General features: G+C 32.9%; 1 protein-coding gene across 1 annotated transcript; it reads right to left on the reverse strand.

The window, feature by feature from the left end:
- Positions 1 to 2,498: 2,498 nt before the first annotated feature.
- Positions 2,499 to 15,104, reverse strand: LOC137406245 (arylsulfatase J-like). Its single transcript, XM_068092781.1, has 11 exons — positions 14,939 to 15,104; positions 13,628 to 13,739; positions 12,055 to 12,106; positions 11,334 to 11,437; positions 10,907 to 11,007; positions 10,316 to 10,386; positions 9,293 to 9,400; positions 7,176 to 7,425; positions 4,559 to 4,718; positions 3,213 to 3,388; positions 2,499 to 2,731 (listed from the first exon to the last, which is right to left on the reverse strand). Exons 1-11 carry the CDS (start codon positions 15,102 to 15,104, stop codon positions 2,499 to 2,501), a joined length of 1,533 nt encoding a protein of 510 aa, XP_067948882.1.

Here is a 15,104-nt window from a genome sequence, read left to right on the forward strand (position 1 = left end):
TGACAACAAGCCCAACGCTCCGACTAGCTATGCTATTGCGTATTATGGGCTTTATCACTCCTCTAGCTTTTTTTTCTTTTGCTCAACTAATTTTGTTGATGAAAATAAATCACAAATCACAAATCCTACCAGAGACCTGGGAGTTTGAGCACTCAACCGTTTTTGAATCAGTAGCCCATTTTCAGTGCCTTGCCCTGCTACAGGCAGCGCGGACCTTGTTTGATCGGGTGACGTTCGAGCCCGCATGGCTTTGACTATTGCACTTATCATAGAGGTTGTAGACAATATACAGGCAAGGATCTTGTCTAAGGATTTACCAGAAGGGTGCAGTTGTCGGGGTTTGAACCTAGGACCTAATGATCACTGTCCCAATACCTTACCAACTGCACTGTGCTATATATATAATGTATGTTTGTATATAATTAGATAGGATAAAATTTCAACTCGTTTGAATCAATTTTATTACTAATAGTTTCATATTGCAAAGCAATAATCATCAGATAGAACTACTAACACTAACAGGGTCTTATATATACATGTACATGTAGATGGCAATAAAACCATAGTTCTTAAAATACCAGAAAGGATTGCTAATATGTAGGATTGAAATTAGCAAGCATTGCAATTATGCACAAAGTATAATGAAATAATGAAATACAGCTTAACAATTTAAGCATTTGAAAGTTCAGTCTCAATTTTAATATTATTGTTTCCGCTGAACGAACAGGTGAATGCTGTTAAACGACAAAGATTGCTAAAACAGCTAGCAATAATTTTTTCAAAACAACTGTTAGATGTTATGTGCAATTTTTTCATATCACGTAATTTGAAATGAATTAAAAACCTGCAAATGCTCCGTAAAAACAAAGAAACAAACCATGAAACATGTTTAAACGTTTAATTGACGTAAAACAAACATTTAGCAAAGCTAGAGAAAGAAGATGCAAATATTTGAAAAACCCTTCATTGCTATAACATATGCTGGATTATGATGAAGATTTTCAATTGTTCGGAATGCTTCTTTGCAACAAAAATAAATTAATTGCGACATGCCTTGTGCATGTATCTATATATGCATATAAATTTGTATCAGTGTATAATTATATATAAATATATTTTTACATTCATAAATGTAAATATATTTGTGTAACAAGTTTGTTGGGTCTAATTTCTTTAAAAAGCTATCATTTATGTTAAGTTTTAAAAAGAATTAGAAAGTTATCATGAGTTCCTGTTCATAGAACAGTGAGTTATAGAAATTAGGGAGAACCATGATATTCTACATCCTCACAGAACACGGTATCGAGAAAATACAATAAATGAGCTGAAATTATCCATAAAACTGTTCTATTATAAGTAGAAGCCTAATTCTTTTGAAGGTTTATGTGCCAGAAATTAAACTGGTGCCACACATTATTATTCTTTTAGATATAGTTTGGTCATGTGACCCTCTTTAAAAGATTTCTAAAACACGTGTTCCAGAATTGAACCGAGATCGGTTATTTAAGCTTGAGCAGCTGAATGGTGTGAACCCAGTAAGATTTATCAAAGAATGGTGAATGCTTTTGCTGAAGGCAATCAAAAGCAAATACTTTAATGGTAGGGATGTTTCATTGCATAGAGCGTATGTTAAAAAATGAAAAAAAATTGTAAGCATCTACTTGTTTTAGAACTATTTTTATAATCCAATTCATCTTAGTTATTAATCGGTCCTAGTAATTTCAGAGGCATTTAAAACAGGGTGCTGAGTTGCAAAATTTGGTGAAATGAACCCTGCAGTGTAGTTTATATGTTAACAATAATATATTTAATTATGATCTCTCTTAATAGCAAATAAAGTTGATAACTGCAGATCCGAATATCACCAATTGAAAAACACAGTTTAATCAATTGTTTTACTGTCTCCATCAAAATCAAAGCTAAATTTTTTTCTGAATAAAGTGTTTCAAACCTTTAAGTAAAAACTGCTCATTTCTAGTTTGCACTTGTTTTACATGCAGCGCTAATGCATAGCTCAGACTAAGCATCAAAAACATAATTGAATTTGGAATCAGCTGACTTTGTATGCAGCCTTATACATCTGAACATCGACCGGTCACTTTGTTAACAGACGCTGCAAGTACTAGTGTGTCTAGCAGTATTTTATAAGATGACCTGTACAAATGTAAGCATAACCAGACACTATTTTTAGCTTTCATTTCCGCCCAGCACTCTTTACATCAAGTTAAGGTTTGTAGTGTGGTCTGAGAACCTAACGTTTGCTAGTTGGAGGTGAATGACGAGCTGGCTCTGCCATAATACCTCAAAGTGAGAATGTTAAGAAATGTAAGAAGCTCGCTATTGACATGTACTTATATTTATTTGGTATAGTATTGACTAAACTATAAAACTAACAAAAATATGTTGAATAAAATAGATTTTTGACTCTAATTTGGAATGTCAATGTATAAAATAGTGAGTTTAGAATATTACTCAGTGTGAATAATAAGTCAGAAAGTCTAGTAACAGCTCGGATCATTCGACACGAGAGGAAACTGTACTGTTGGAGTGCAGTAGTCGTGCTTTGGAACTAGGTAGGATCCCCAAGTTTCCACCGTCGTGTCGTTGGTTCCAAGCGAAGGAATGTAAACTGGTTTCACTGAATCCTTTTTAGCGGCTTCAATTTTCTCCAGCAGTCTTTCTACCATCTTTGGTTTTTCATCGAACAAGTTCACAGTTTCACTCGGGTCATCTATTATGATAAGTGAAAATATTATTTATCTCCTTGAGAACAGAGTTTGAAGAATTTCAGAAATATATCTTAAATTTTTATTATTTAGAACGGTTTACATTTGTTAACTTTAGAGGCTCTAAAAAATTTATTTAAAAACCAAAATTATAAATTTGATAGCTCATAAGCCATAAATCTGAAAGGCAAAACTTCAACTAACCAGATTCTATGTCGCTGTCACAGTTGATCAATAAGAGTTGAGGTTACTATCATCGTTGCAAATTTCAAGTTAGAAAATCAATGTTTCAATGGCAAATGTTTAAGTTAGAAAGTTTGTGGATCATAACAAAACAAACTTTATTGCAATAAGTTGCTACCTGTTTATATTATATTTTATCCTTTCCATTGTATTACATGAAATCGTACTATATTTATTATATTATTATACTTAAATTATTTTATCTAATATTATATTATATCATATTATATTGCTGTACAGTACCTATGACATTGAAGAGGCATCTGACCACTCTTTGTCCATCCACTATTCGATGGCAGTCGTCACCAGTGATATTTTTCAGCTCAGGAGACTCTTCCGGCTTGGGCCACTCATTTTCAAGGGTAGCTGGATCTCTCCCGTAGTACTGTTCACCATAGATCAGTTTGAAGTCTTTCCATCTAGAAAAGATCATAATATCTGACTTTGTGGTATGCTAGTAGCCTAGGCATTATCTGTAATGCCTCTCGAATTAATATATATTTGTTAACAATTGAATTACAATTTTTATCAAAATGGTTGCTGAATGTTTCAGAACAAAAAAAATTTTGATTTTTTCTATCTGGTGTTTTGAATCATACGTAAAACATTTTTGCAACCGTCAAACTGATAACTTGACTATAAATCTTTATTATGTTTCTGCAGTTTACCATTTATAAATTTTATATGAGTCTAGCAGCTAAAATGCTATAGCACAGCATACCATTTAGGAACTCCCTTTTATTCCTGGCAGCATTGTTAACTTTCTTCTCTTTACTTTACTTTGTGACTGAACTTAGAACTGGCTTCTCTTTGAGTCAATTCTTTCAGACAAATAGTGATGATTATAACTACGTTTACAAGCCTCAGTAAATTGAAATCAGCTTCTAAAAACAGCTTAACCATTGTTGAACTCGTATAATCTTTATACTGTATATCACAGTTAAGCCACAAGTTAAACCAAAGGCTAGGCTTTGCTTTTTCTGCTCACATATGTATATGTTCCACTTTGCTTGTTAAAAGGTTGATCAGCTCTTTTGCTAGAAGTTATCTGCTCAATTTCATACACAATTATTTTTATTTTTCACTCGCATATACCACTTTTAAACTTAGCTTCACGACTCAATTTATTTTTTGAATTGAATGCAAATTTTTTAGTGCCCCTGATAAAATAGAGAGTATTTATAATAGCTACATTTATAGGATCAATCAAGAATTTTAACAATGTCAGACTTTTTATTTCAGCTCAAGATTACGGCATTTTAATTTTAAAAAGCTAACATTTTGCAGTGAAATCAAGTTTTATTTGAAGATGGTAAGCATGTACATTTATACTAGCTGTGATCCACCCAAAAAATTACCAATCATTTTCCAAAAAATTAAGAATTCAACTCTATTATTATAATAAGAAAGTAACTGTGACAAAGGTGGTTTCGTTAAGAGCTGTCTCCTTTTTAGACATTTTCAAGGTTTGTGCAATACAAGCAAGTAAAGATGACACCATGAACTTTGAGGGTTTTTATGGAATAGATTGAAAATTGAAGCATGCATATCCTGTTCATGACAATTAAAAGTAATTTTAGTCTGTGCACCTGAATGCTGAATCTTCAGTAGCGCAGTCTGATGGCGTAAAGACATCCTGGGTTGCATCTGACAGAGCGACCAAAAACTCTTCTCTGAGGTAATACTTTCGCTGCTTCGGACATGAATATGTTGAACCTAAGTTGGCTACTTGAGACACTCCATCAAGTCCTACAAGTGGCCAATTAGAGATGAGCAACCACTGTGTTTAGATGCAGCGTGGGTGAGTGTTGTTGCAATAGGAAACTGAATGTTGGTGAGCCAAATCTGAAGCTGAGCCACCAAGGGTTCAACATCATAGTTTTATTTATTTTATATGTTGACTACTCTCAGCAAAAATAAGATCAGCTGCAACAGCAATAATACTTAGAAAATTATTTTTCAAAATTGCACTTTTAAGAGCATGAAACTTAAATGATCAATGCACTAAGAGACTGCACAAAGAGAATGCACTAAGAGACTGCACTAAGAGAATGCACCGATATTGATAAAAAGCCAAAAATGTAGCAGATAGCCTTGTAAAGCCCTAGTGGTATGCAAGTGCATTGGAGTCTTATACATACAAGGGTCATCTAAGGAATGCTAAAACCATGAAATTTTCCCTTTTCATGCTTCACTCCTGACAAATTATGTCAGAAGTGAGGCGAATAAAAAAGCTATTACGCACTTGTATGTTTTGTATTTTATTTCAAAATTATCACTGACTATATCATTAATACTGATATGCTATGAATTAGTCTGAAATTGACTCATCAGCAATACATTCAAGTTTTTTTTCACAGGCTGACTAAAAATGTGAATCTTTACTATAAAAAGAGCCGTGTTTGTCTGTTCAAATTACATGCTTACAATGTTAGGGAAACAACTGCTTTTGAAACTCGAACTCAGAATTTTCATCTTGGTAGACCCACAGTCTAACACCAGCTCCAATCAAACGGTTTACCTAATTTTTGAATAATTGTGTAGTTATTTATAACACTTGACAACCTTTAACGGTGCCGAGCTGCCGGGGTAATAGTAATAAATAGTAATGATAACAACAATAAGATTTAACAAGAAACCTCTAGAGCTACAAATATATACAAATTATAAAATTGACTAAAACGCAGCTACTAAAGCGTTAGGTCTTGTAGTTTGAATGACATCAGCTACCTGCTAAACCATTCTTGCACTAAATTTCCATTATTGCAGTAAGAATCCTAGTGAGAGTCTAATTGCTAAACAGTAAATAATTTAGTAATTAAATAGCAATGTTTGCTTAAATATGAATATTTGTAAGTTATTAAAAATGCCTGGCGTTGTTAAAGTAATATAACTTTTGAAAAAAAAAATTAAATTTGATTTAACATCTACAACATTTATCATTTTAAGTTTGAAATTTCAATTTATGAGAAAGGTGTGTTGCGAAGATCAAATATATGAGGACAACAAATAAAACAACAGTAAAAATTTTTAAAATGTGAAATAGTTAATAAATACTACCTAGATATAGCCTGTTTTGCTATAATGGTTACGATGAAAAATAATTTTATACCGATACAATTTATATGAACTGAGATAACAAAATAAACTCATTGTATTCAAAGTTTTGGTGAACTATACTGGTGCCTCTTGATACAGGTATCAAGGTATAGCAGTGAAACGTATGAGGATACTTTGTCTGACAAATAGAGAGTGAATGTAGAGGTAATTCCTAATCAAGATAACACAACCGTTCATGTAAAAAGTATTTGGCTTTTACAGAGTTTACGACTGACTATAGGAAGTATTGAAAATAAAAGTCTAATGGTACATTTGAAATTGAAACGGCATATTTTAAAATTGAAAATTCAAAAAAATAGGTAAGGCATTTTAAAATGGTTTTTAAAAAAACTATATAAAACAATTACAAAAGGTAATATTAACAATAAGAAGTACATATTTAGCGAAGACGCAAGCGCAAGGTGTTTTTATTATAGAGAGTAATAAGAACACTTAGTTGTTGCGCGCTTGTTTGTAGACTCACGATTCTACCGCCATGCAAATCTTTCATTGCTAAATTTTAACTATTATAACTGGACGCAGAGACAACAACCCAACAAAAAAAGACAAGCAAACATTGAGATTTATATAATTATATATAAATGTTTGTGCTGAAAACAGGCTCATTTTGACTCATTAAGCAGTTAGCTGACAGACGATAAGCTCTCAAACGATTGGCTCACGAATGACTGGCTGACAGATGCTCAGTGCACAGACTGGCTAGCATAAACATTGATGGACAAATAGGTAATTGCGTTGCTCTCTTTAATGTAACGATCGCTTAGGCGTTTCTCTGTTCCGCTACTTTCATTTTGCTCCTTGCGCATCATTTCATGACAAGTAGGTCGCTAGACACTAGCACATTATTTAGAAGCATTGCAGCTGTCACGTATCCATAAGAGCCTCTCTGTTTGAGTCACGACTAAAACTAACTGTAAATACTTTAATAGGTAACTAAAAAAACATGACAAAAAACTTAAACCAGAAGCTTTTCATAACGCTAAAAAGTTATGTGAAAATTTTTGTATCCAAAGGTAGAAAAATAACTTTTTAAAAAAACTTGAATATTTGCTAGCTTACTACAAACTTTTAGCAAACCATTATTACCTGATATCTGATATCTTCGACCACGATTTGACTTTGAACCAAGCTGAACAAAGGTTGGCAACCAATCTGTTACGTGAACTAAAAAGTCTCTCGTTGTTCCCCTAGTTCTGCGGTGTAGCCTCGGATCGAAGTACAAGGTTGGAATTCGAATGCCCCCTTCAGTGTATGTCGCCTTCCCATTTCTCAAGGGATAGTTGTTAGCATAGTAAGTATGGTGCCCAAACTCAGCCGCCTGGTTGGCACCTCCATTCTAAAAAATTGTGCAAAATAAAAAATACTTATGGCATATCAGAGGACTTGACAGCTAAATAATACTTATGGCATATCAGAGGACTTGACAGCTAAATAATACTTATGTCATATCAGAGGACTTGACAGCTAAATAATACTTATGGCATATCAGAGGACTTGACAGCTAAATAATACTTATGGCATATCAGAGAACTTGACAGCTAAATAATGAAAAGACACTTGTCGGTTAGTTTATTTTTTTTTAATCAACTCAGGCACTTGCTCTTGACTCAAGTACATTATCACCTTGACTGGTTTACTACTTCAAAAACCTTCAACCGGTTCACCGGTGAGTACTAAAACCGATAAACTAAAACTTCTTTTTGTAAAAACAGCAATTTTGAAATTTCTAAGCTAAAGCACTATTAACAAATGGAACAATATTTATTTATGTAGATAAATATGCAACCTATCAAATACTTACATCAGAAGAAAATAGAATTATTGTGTTCTTATCCATGCGAGCATCTTTCAGTGCCTTCCTTGTCTCTCCCACCAGATTATCCAAAGCAGAGACCAAACCTTTTCAAGGTAAATTGGTGAATGAAGTTACAAAAATTTCTGGAAATATTATCACAAAAGCAAAATGTATTAAACTGTTATTTGTTGCAAAACACCATTTTTTCCTACAAAATTTGGTTGTCTATGTTAAACAGCTTAATGTTAACAGAGCAATTGCTATATTTGCCGATATCCAATGTATCCTCAGAAGTGACTATTGTGTCGGATTCAAATCTGCCTAAGGAAAATTTTTGATCTACCATTGGGCATAAACACATTCCTTACAAAATAACTGCTCAGCCAAAGGAACTATAATAGTGGGATCAAAATATAAGATACCCAAAAATTTTCTTCTGTAGATCGAATGCTCATCCGCCTCATTGATGAAGTCGTGCACCGCATACATAGCATCAGTGTTCTGTAATTAGCATTAGTAACTTGACAACCTTTCATTTCGATAGATCACGGTGGATTATCTGACAGATTTTGATAGCTTTATATATTATTGTCTTAATCATTGATGACTTGAGCAGCTATGCCACAAGTGATGCTTGCTGTCAACAAATAACAAGCATTGTAAGCTTACTAGTCACAGTTTAGAAAAGTTTCTGCCATTAAAGACAAACTTGTACAAAATTTTATCAAACTTTATCTAAAATTATAATTATATTTTCATCATTTACACTTATTTTTGTCTTAAAGACAGTACAATTGCCATAATGTTTCAAGAGCAGAATCCATAAAACTTGATTGCCGTTCAAATGAGCGATCAAATAATAGAATGCAATTATGACATCTATAGTTTCAAAGCAGCTGACTGAATAGAGATGTATAACACTGCAACTTGAACACAATACCTGATATCAACCATAGCAACAATAACAACTAGTGACATCATGACACACATATTTTTCTTCAGAGCATTTGAAACGCAATCTGTATCAAATTGTTTCGTCTTTCGTATCTGCATTGATTTTAATCCTAAAATATTTTGGCAGTCAGAATCATCTCAAACATATAAAACAATCCCAAATGATAGAAAAATATCAATAATTTCTGATAAGATCTAATAAAATGTTATGTATGTTTATTTTTAATAGCTCATAATGCATTCAGAAAACATTTTTCAAGAGTTAGCAAGTCTAAAGGTGCTAAAATATTTTTAAGTAATTAGAGCAACTGGTTTAAAACATTTCTCTTGTATCTGTTAAAGTTTCAACTATTTATAATATAGTTGAGACTAATACAAATTAAGCTACAAAGGAAAATCTACTATTACTCACTAGTAGTATATACACAGACCCCTTTTTAATCCTTATTCTTACCTGAAGAGGATCGTGTGGTGCTGTTGGAGTCAGCCACAAGAATAATGGCTTGGATTCTGAAGCGCTATGATTGGTTATAACTCCTCGAATATCAATCGCATCTTGGACCTAACAAATAGTTACGACCAATATTTAAGCATATTGATTTGTCTATGTACAGACTTTGGAAAGTAAAAATTAGCATTTTAAAAATACTTCAAATTTTAAGATAGAAAATTTTGATTATAGACTAAAACTTTTTAGCTGCAAGCTTTTTATATATATGCAACGGAAATTAAAAATATAGCACAATAATAAAGCTGTAAAATGCTTAACAAGCAAAGACAAGCAAATGTATTTGAGTTTGACAGATAAGTTGCCCATTTTAAACTGTGTCAAGATAAAATAAAACTCAGAAACTTTTCAGTTTAGTATTTTTCTGTTCCCAAAACCTTTTTGATGTTTGCTTTTTTATTTGGCGTTACCATATGATGTAAACAACTTTCACAAAAATTTGGGGCTATTGAGGTTTAGGCATAATTAAAGTTTTACGACATTAGCAAGTTAGAGTTGTCTTACTCCTGACAGGTTCTCTAAAACAAAGTAATTGCTTTTGCTAATTCATCATCTGTTAATTTCATGAATTTATGGAAACTGTGTTTGCTGTTAACTTATTAATATGATTTACTATGTTATTATTTCTTTAGTAATTTTTTGTTCTGTACCTTTGAGTTGTATTAGCCAGGGGCGCTAACTACATTAAAAATATTTGATAGAAAATATAACGCTTGCTCTCTGAAAGTTGTTTGAACATAAAAGGTTTTGAAGTATGTACATTGCTTAATCTCAGTTACCTAAATAACATTCATTGACTATACTATTAAAATAAGAATGCTTTCTGATATACTGTTTGTATCTGTATGCAAAAAATGGTTGCAAAAGGTTTGATAGATGGTTTTTGAGCAAAAAAAATGAAAACTTGACATTTTTCATAAAGTACAGAAGTTGCTTAAACTAAATTGTAAACAATTATAAAGGCTTTACCGTCAAATGAGTGCCAACACCATCATCATTTGGTTGTCCATCAACGGTTCTCTGTAGGATATCGTGGTCAGCTAAAATTAAATGTTCAATTTACATAAAATTCTTAGATAGTTTTAGTTCATAATTAAGTTATAACACTTAAGTTTGCTATATGTTGATGTTTTTTTAAATACTGAACCAGAAATAATATGTAATTGTAAATATAATTTTCAGCAATGCTGTAGTTAACAGCCAAAACGAAGGTGTGTCATGATTGACAACAATAAAAGCTTAAGTCAAAGATTTTAAACGATTTTGAAATCATTAATTTTAATTAAACACAAAACTTCTTAAATTTAAAAAATTAACTATTTTCTTATTCAATGTAAAATTTCATGAGATATAAATAATTTGATACAAAAAATAACAACCTCGCATTACTTTTCTATTTGCTCGAGTATGCGCATAGTTCACCAAAGCATTAATTACCATTTTTAAAGATTTACACTACAGTCTGTATCCTGGTCAAAACAGCTACAAGACTTATTGAATTCTGATGAAATTGATACACTAGCAGACTTCCAAAGGTATTTTTACCGATGTTCAACTTACTCCAGTTGAAATAGTCAACAGCTCCAGTTCTGACACCAATAAACTGGTCAGCTCCTCGGGATTCAGGAAGACATTTTGGGTGGCAATAGCCTAAATGCCACCTAAAGCAGACAGAGACATTTATAGGTGCTTAGATAAGCATTCAGATACCCTGTCAGCAGCAAATCAGCTCCGAAACTGTTGAATGCTGCAAAGGTTTCGATTTAAACTAAGTTTAACATTTAGCTAATACATGTAGATACAAAGCATAGTAAAACATGCCTGTAGTAACAAAGAAAGAGGGAACAATTGGTTTTGAAAATCTTTTTGCTCAAGAACAACTGCTTTAGACTAACAAAAACTAAACCTGCTTTGTTTCCTTCTGGCTACGTGTCTCCAATTACTGAAATACGACTCTCCGAGTAGGAAACGTAATGCTCAAACTTACTTTCCGACCTGTGCTGTTACGTAACCCTCATCCTTCATGTACTGAAATATCGTCTTATGCTCTAGAGGGAGGCATGTTGGGGCTTCCTGCTGTATTACAAGCAGCTAAAATAAACCCTAAACAGATTACGTTACGTTATTAGGCTATGTAAAAAAAAACGTTTTATAATTGTGAGAACAACAAAACTCATATTATGTTTAAAAGTAAACTTTTAAAAAACTGAAATTGATTTGGTATCTTATTTTGTCATCTTTACTTTTGCATAAGAATAGGTTATTCTTCATTTTTATTAGTTTTAAAATTAACATAACATAAAAGTCAACTTGCATATGATCACATATCAACTAGTAAACGCCAAAAAGGTATATTTATAATTATTACAGTGATTTTCAGAGGAAATTGCTAAGTAAAAAACAGAACGTTTGAATTTGATGTTATTTTTTTGCTTTAAGAGTATTTTAGGCCTTGTAAGCAGTTTCAGAAAATAAAACTTTCCTGGACCAACTATCATGCTGGTCATTCAGCTGAGTAAAAAGGAAACTTTATGCAACTTCTAGTTCATTTGTCCTTCTGCTGTTGTCAGACTCCAAGCTATCACACACTCTTGTGCTTTATGTTGCTACAACTACCTGCTGCCGAGTGTCAATATTACTGTCATCTAATTAGAGTTAGAGAATAATTATGTACAGCGAGACAAAATAATTGGTAATTCAATTAATACCTGGAGTCCATTATTGGAGGGGTATTTGCCTGTTAAGAATGCTGACCTTGATCTAAAATTGTAAAACAGATAAAAAAATGACGGTACTGGCTTTCTGAGACAACATTGAGGTTTTCAAAATAGTGAATACTAAAATAAAACATTACATCATGTCTCTAAATCAAATATCAGTTTTTTTTCTTCCTATCTTCTAGTCTCAGCAAAAGAACTTTCGCAACATTGTCATGATCACACTATATGTTCTAATCTTTTCTACTACAAGATGTCTTTCTGTCTATCTACCTGTGCAGCACTATGGTCAGAAGCTAATATGAAGGATTTCTCTGTACAAACCCAAACTCATGACATTCAGTTTATTAAACCGTCACTCTAACACCTGCTCTAGCAGATCACTTTGCAGTATTTCAGCCGAATTGTGCAAATAGCTATTTACTCCTGACATACCCGACACACCATGAAATACTGGACTGTCAGATTTCCGACACTATTATTTCAGAATAAATGGGCGAGTGTCTATTCTCTGTGTTTAATGATATAATAGGCTAACAGAAATAATACAAGCAGGGCTTGAAAAATGATCGTTTATTGATAATCTTTTGTGGTACACCTGATTATATCCTATGGTACACCTGATTATATCCTATGGTACACCTGATGATCTCCTATGGTACACCTGATTATATCCTATGGTACACCTGATGATCTCCTATGGTACACCTGCTGATCTCCTATGGTACACCTGATTATATCCTATGGTACACCTGATGATCTTCTATGGTACACCTGATGATCTGATCTTCTATGGAACACCTGATGATCTCCTATGGTACACTTGACTATATCCTATGGTACACCTGATGATCTCCTATAGTACACCTGATTATATCCTATGGTAAACCTGATTATGTCCTATGATACACCAGATTATATCCTATGGTACACCTGATTATATCCTATGGTACACCTGATTACATCCTATGGTACACCTGATAATCTACTATGGTACACTTGACTATCTCCTATGGTGTAGCTGATTACATCTTATGCTACACCTGACTATATCCTATGGTACTGAAAATCCTTAGCCTAGTTGAAAAGTAGGCTCTCACCATTGTAAAAAGCTTTTTTATGAAGGAAGCCATAGGCTGTAAGATATGATGACACACGCATCAACCGAGGGTGAAAAGAAACTCCTTTAAAAATTATTTCTGCTCGGTAGTCAACTCTGCTACTAAAGCTATGACTTCAGTATTTGTGTGACATCATGCGTAAACAATAGTGTTAGTATTGAGTACACCAAAAATTTTCAGTTTTCAGTTAAACAGAGAAAGCCCTTTCTATCTTCGGGACATCCAATGTGAGAGACGCAAGTATTGTTTAAAAGTTAAATTAAGTCCACACAGTGGTAATTTCAGTTTTATAGTATTTGTTTAAAAGCTGATAATTTCATTGTAACAAATATCATCTTTTGTGAGAAGATTTTTAATTAATATTTCTACCTCTCCAAATTAAGTTAAAAACCAAAATAACCATTAGAAACTGTGTTTTGAAATGAGTAAGGTTGGAAACCCACGCGCTGCACACTGGCTGCATGTAAGACTGGGTTAGCTCAATTCCATCCCTTTTCAGTTTGTCAATATGCGGGGTCTTTACTTTAGGATTGTGAAATCCCACGTCGTTCCAGCCTACAAACACGAAAGGCATCATTTACTAAATGCATGGTCAGAGCTGAGGTAAAGTAACTCCAGTCACATTGTGTCTAATATACCAGTAAACTTATTTTATTAATATTATATATATTATATATGTTAATAGTACTAATATTTTATTTTTACATTTCAGCATTATAATAGTTTCTAGCAAAAAATGTGCTATTTCATTTGTAACGAAACTCCTTTGGTATTTAATATTATCTGTATTAATTAATCATTTTGTCATTGTGTCTGTCTGTTAGTCTGTATAATCTCGATGTGTTTCTACAGTTTTTGGCTGATTTTACTCAAACTTCCAACACATGTTTTCCATACCTTTCGCCAAATCATCAAAAATATTTGGTGTCAAAGTTTCTTCTGACTTTCGAGAGCCATTTCCTTAAACACTTATTTGATTAGAATATCAACACTGTGCCTTCGCCACAAATTAAGGACAATTGCACTCAATGAATGCTTTCATTAATTGTTGCCATTAAAAGCGGTGTAGTAACTTGCATTGAAAATATACATGCATGCTGCTAGATATTAGGTTAAAAATGAAATAAATTCTTAGCAATGTTGGGCTCAATGTTAGTTACTAATAAAAGTGGTGATGACGCTGCAGCCAAACAAATTTAATTTTTAAAATATTGTTACTGAAAAACTCATAAGGTTCGAACCATTTTCTGATTTCGGTAAATAAATGCATAGAGATTTTAAATAATGAATTCTTTTTAGATAACCATGCAATTAGTGCATGAGCTCAGCCAATAAAAGATGAAAGCTTTGGAGAACTATAGCTGAGAAAAGCTTGCACCAACTGATCTTGTGTAAGGTCACAAGGTCACAATGCCATAAAGTGAATTCTTATTGACAGAGTTTAAATGCTTGGCTCTTATTGGATTAAAACTATGCAAAGTTGTTAAAATTAGAAAGAATTAAAACAACTGATTTAACCCAATATCTAAAAATATTTCATTATGAAAATATGTTATTTCAGTTTGAGTGAGTAGATGTGTCAAATTATTGTAATTGCAAGAGTGCAGATGCTAATAAAAGTTGACGAGCAGGGCAGCTTAACCTATTTGCCTCTCCCTAATCAGTATAACATCAGGCAAGATTTACTGCATATGAGGATTGTTGAAAATAAGTATTTCATTTTGAAATTTGAAAAGTTGTTAGCATAAACTTACCCAAGTCATCAGCCATTATGTACACGATGTTAGGCTGCTCGCTCTTTTGATCCCTGTTTTTGTCTTTTGGAGAATCAAGTTTTCTGTTGTTGCAGTTACCTCCTTTCCTTGCCACCGCTAGACAAGCTAGCATTAGGAGAATGACGAATCTTAAAGATTTTTCCAT

The sequence above is a fragment of the Watersipora subatra genome, chromosome 10 (genome assembly GCF_963576615.1).
Source record: "Watersipora subatra chromosome 10, tzWatSuba1.1, whole genome shotgun sequence".
In the NCBI taxonomy this organism is placed as follows: Eukaryota; Metazoa; Bryozoa; class Gymnolaemata; order Cheilostomatida; family Watersiporidae; genus Watersipora; species Watersipora subatra.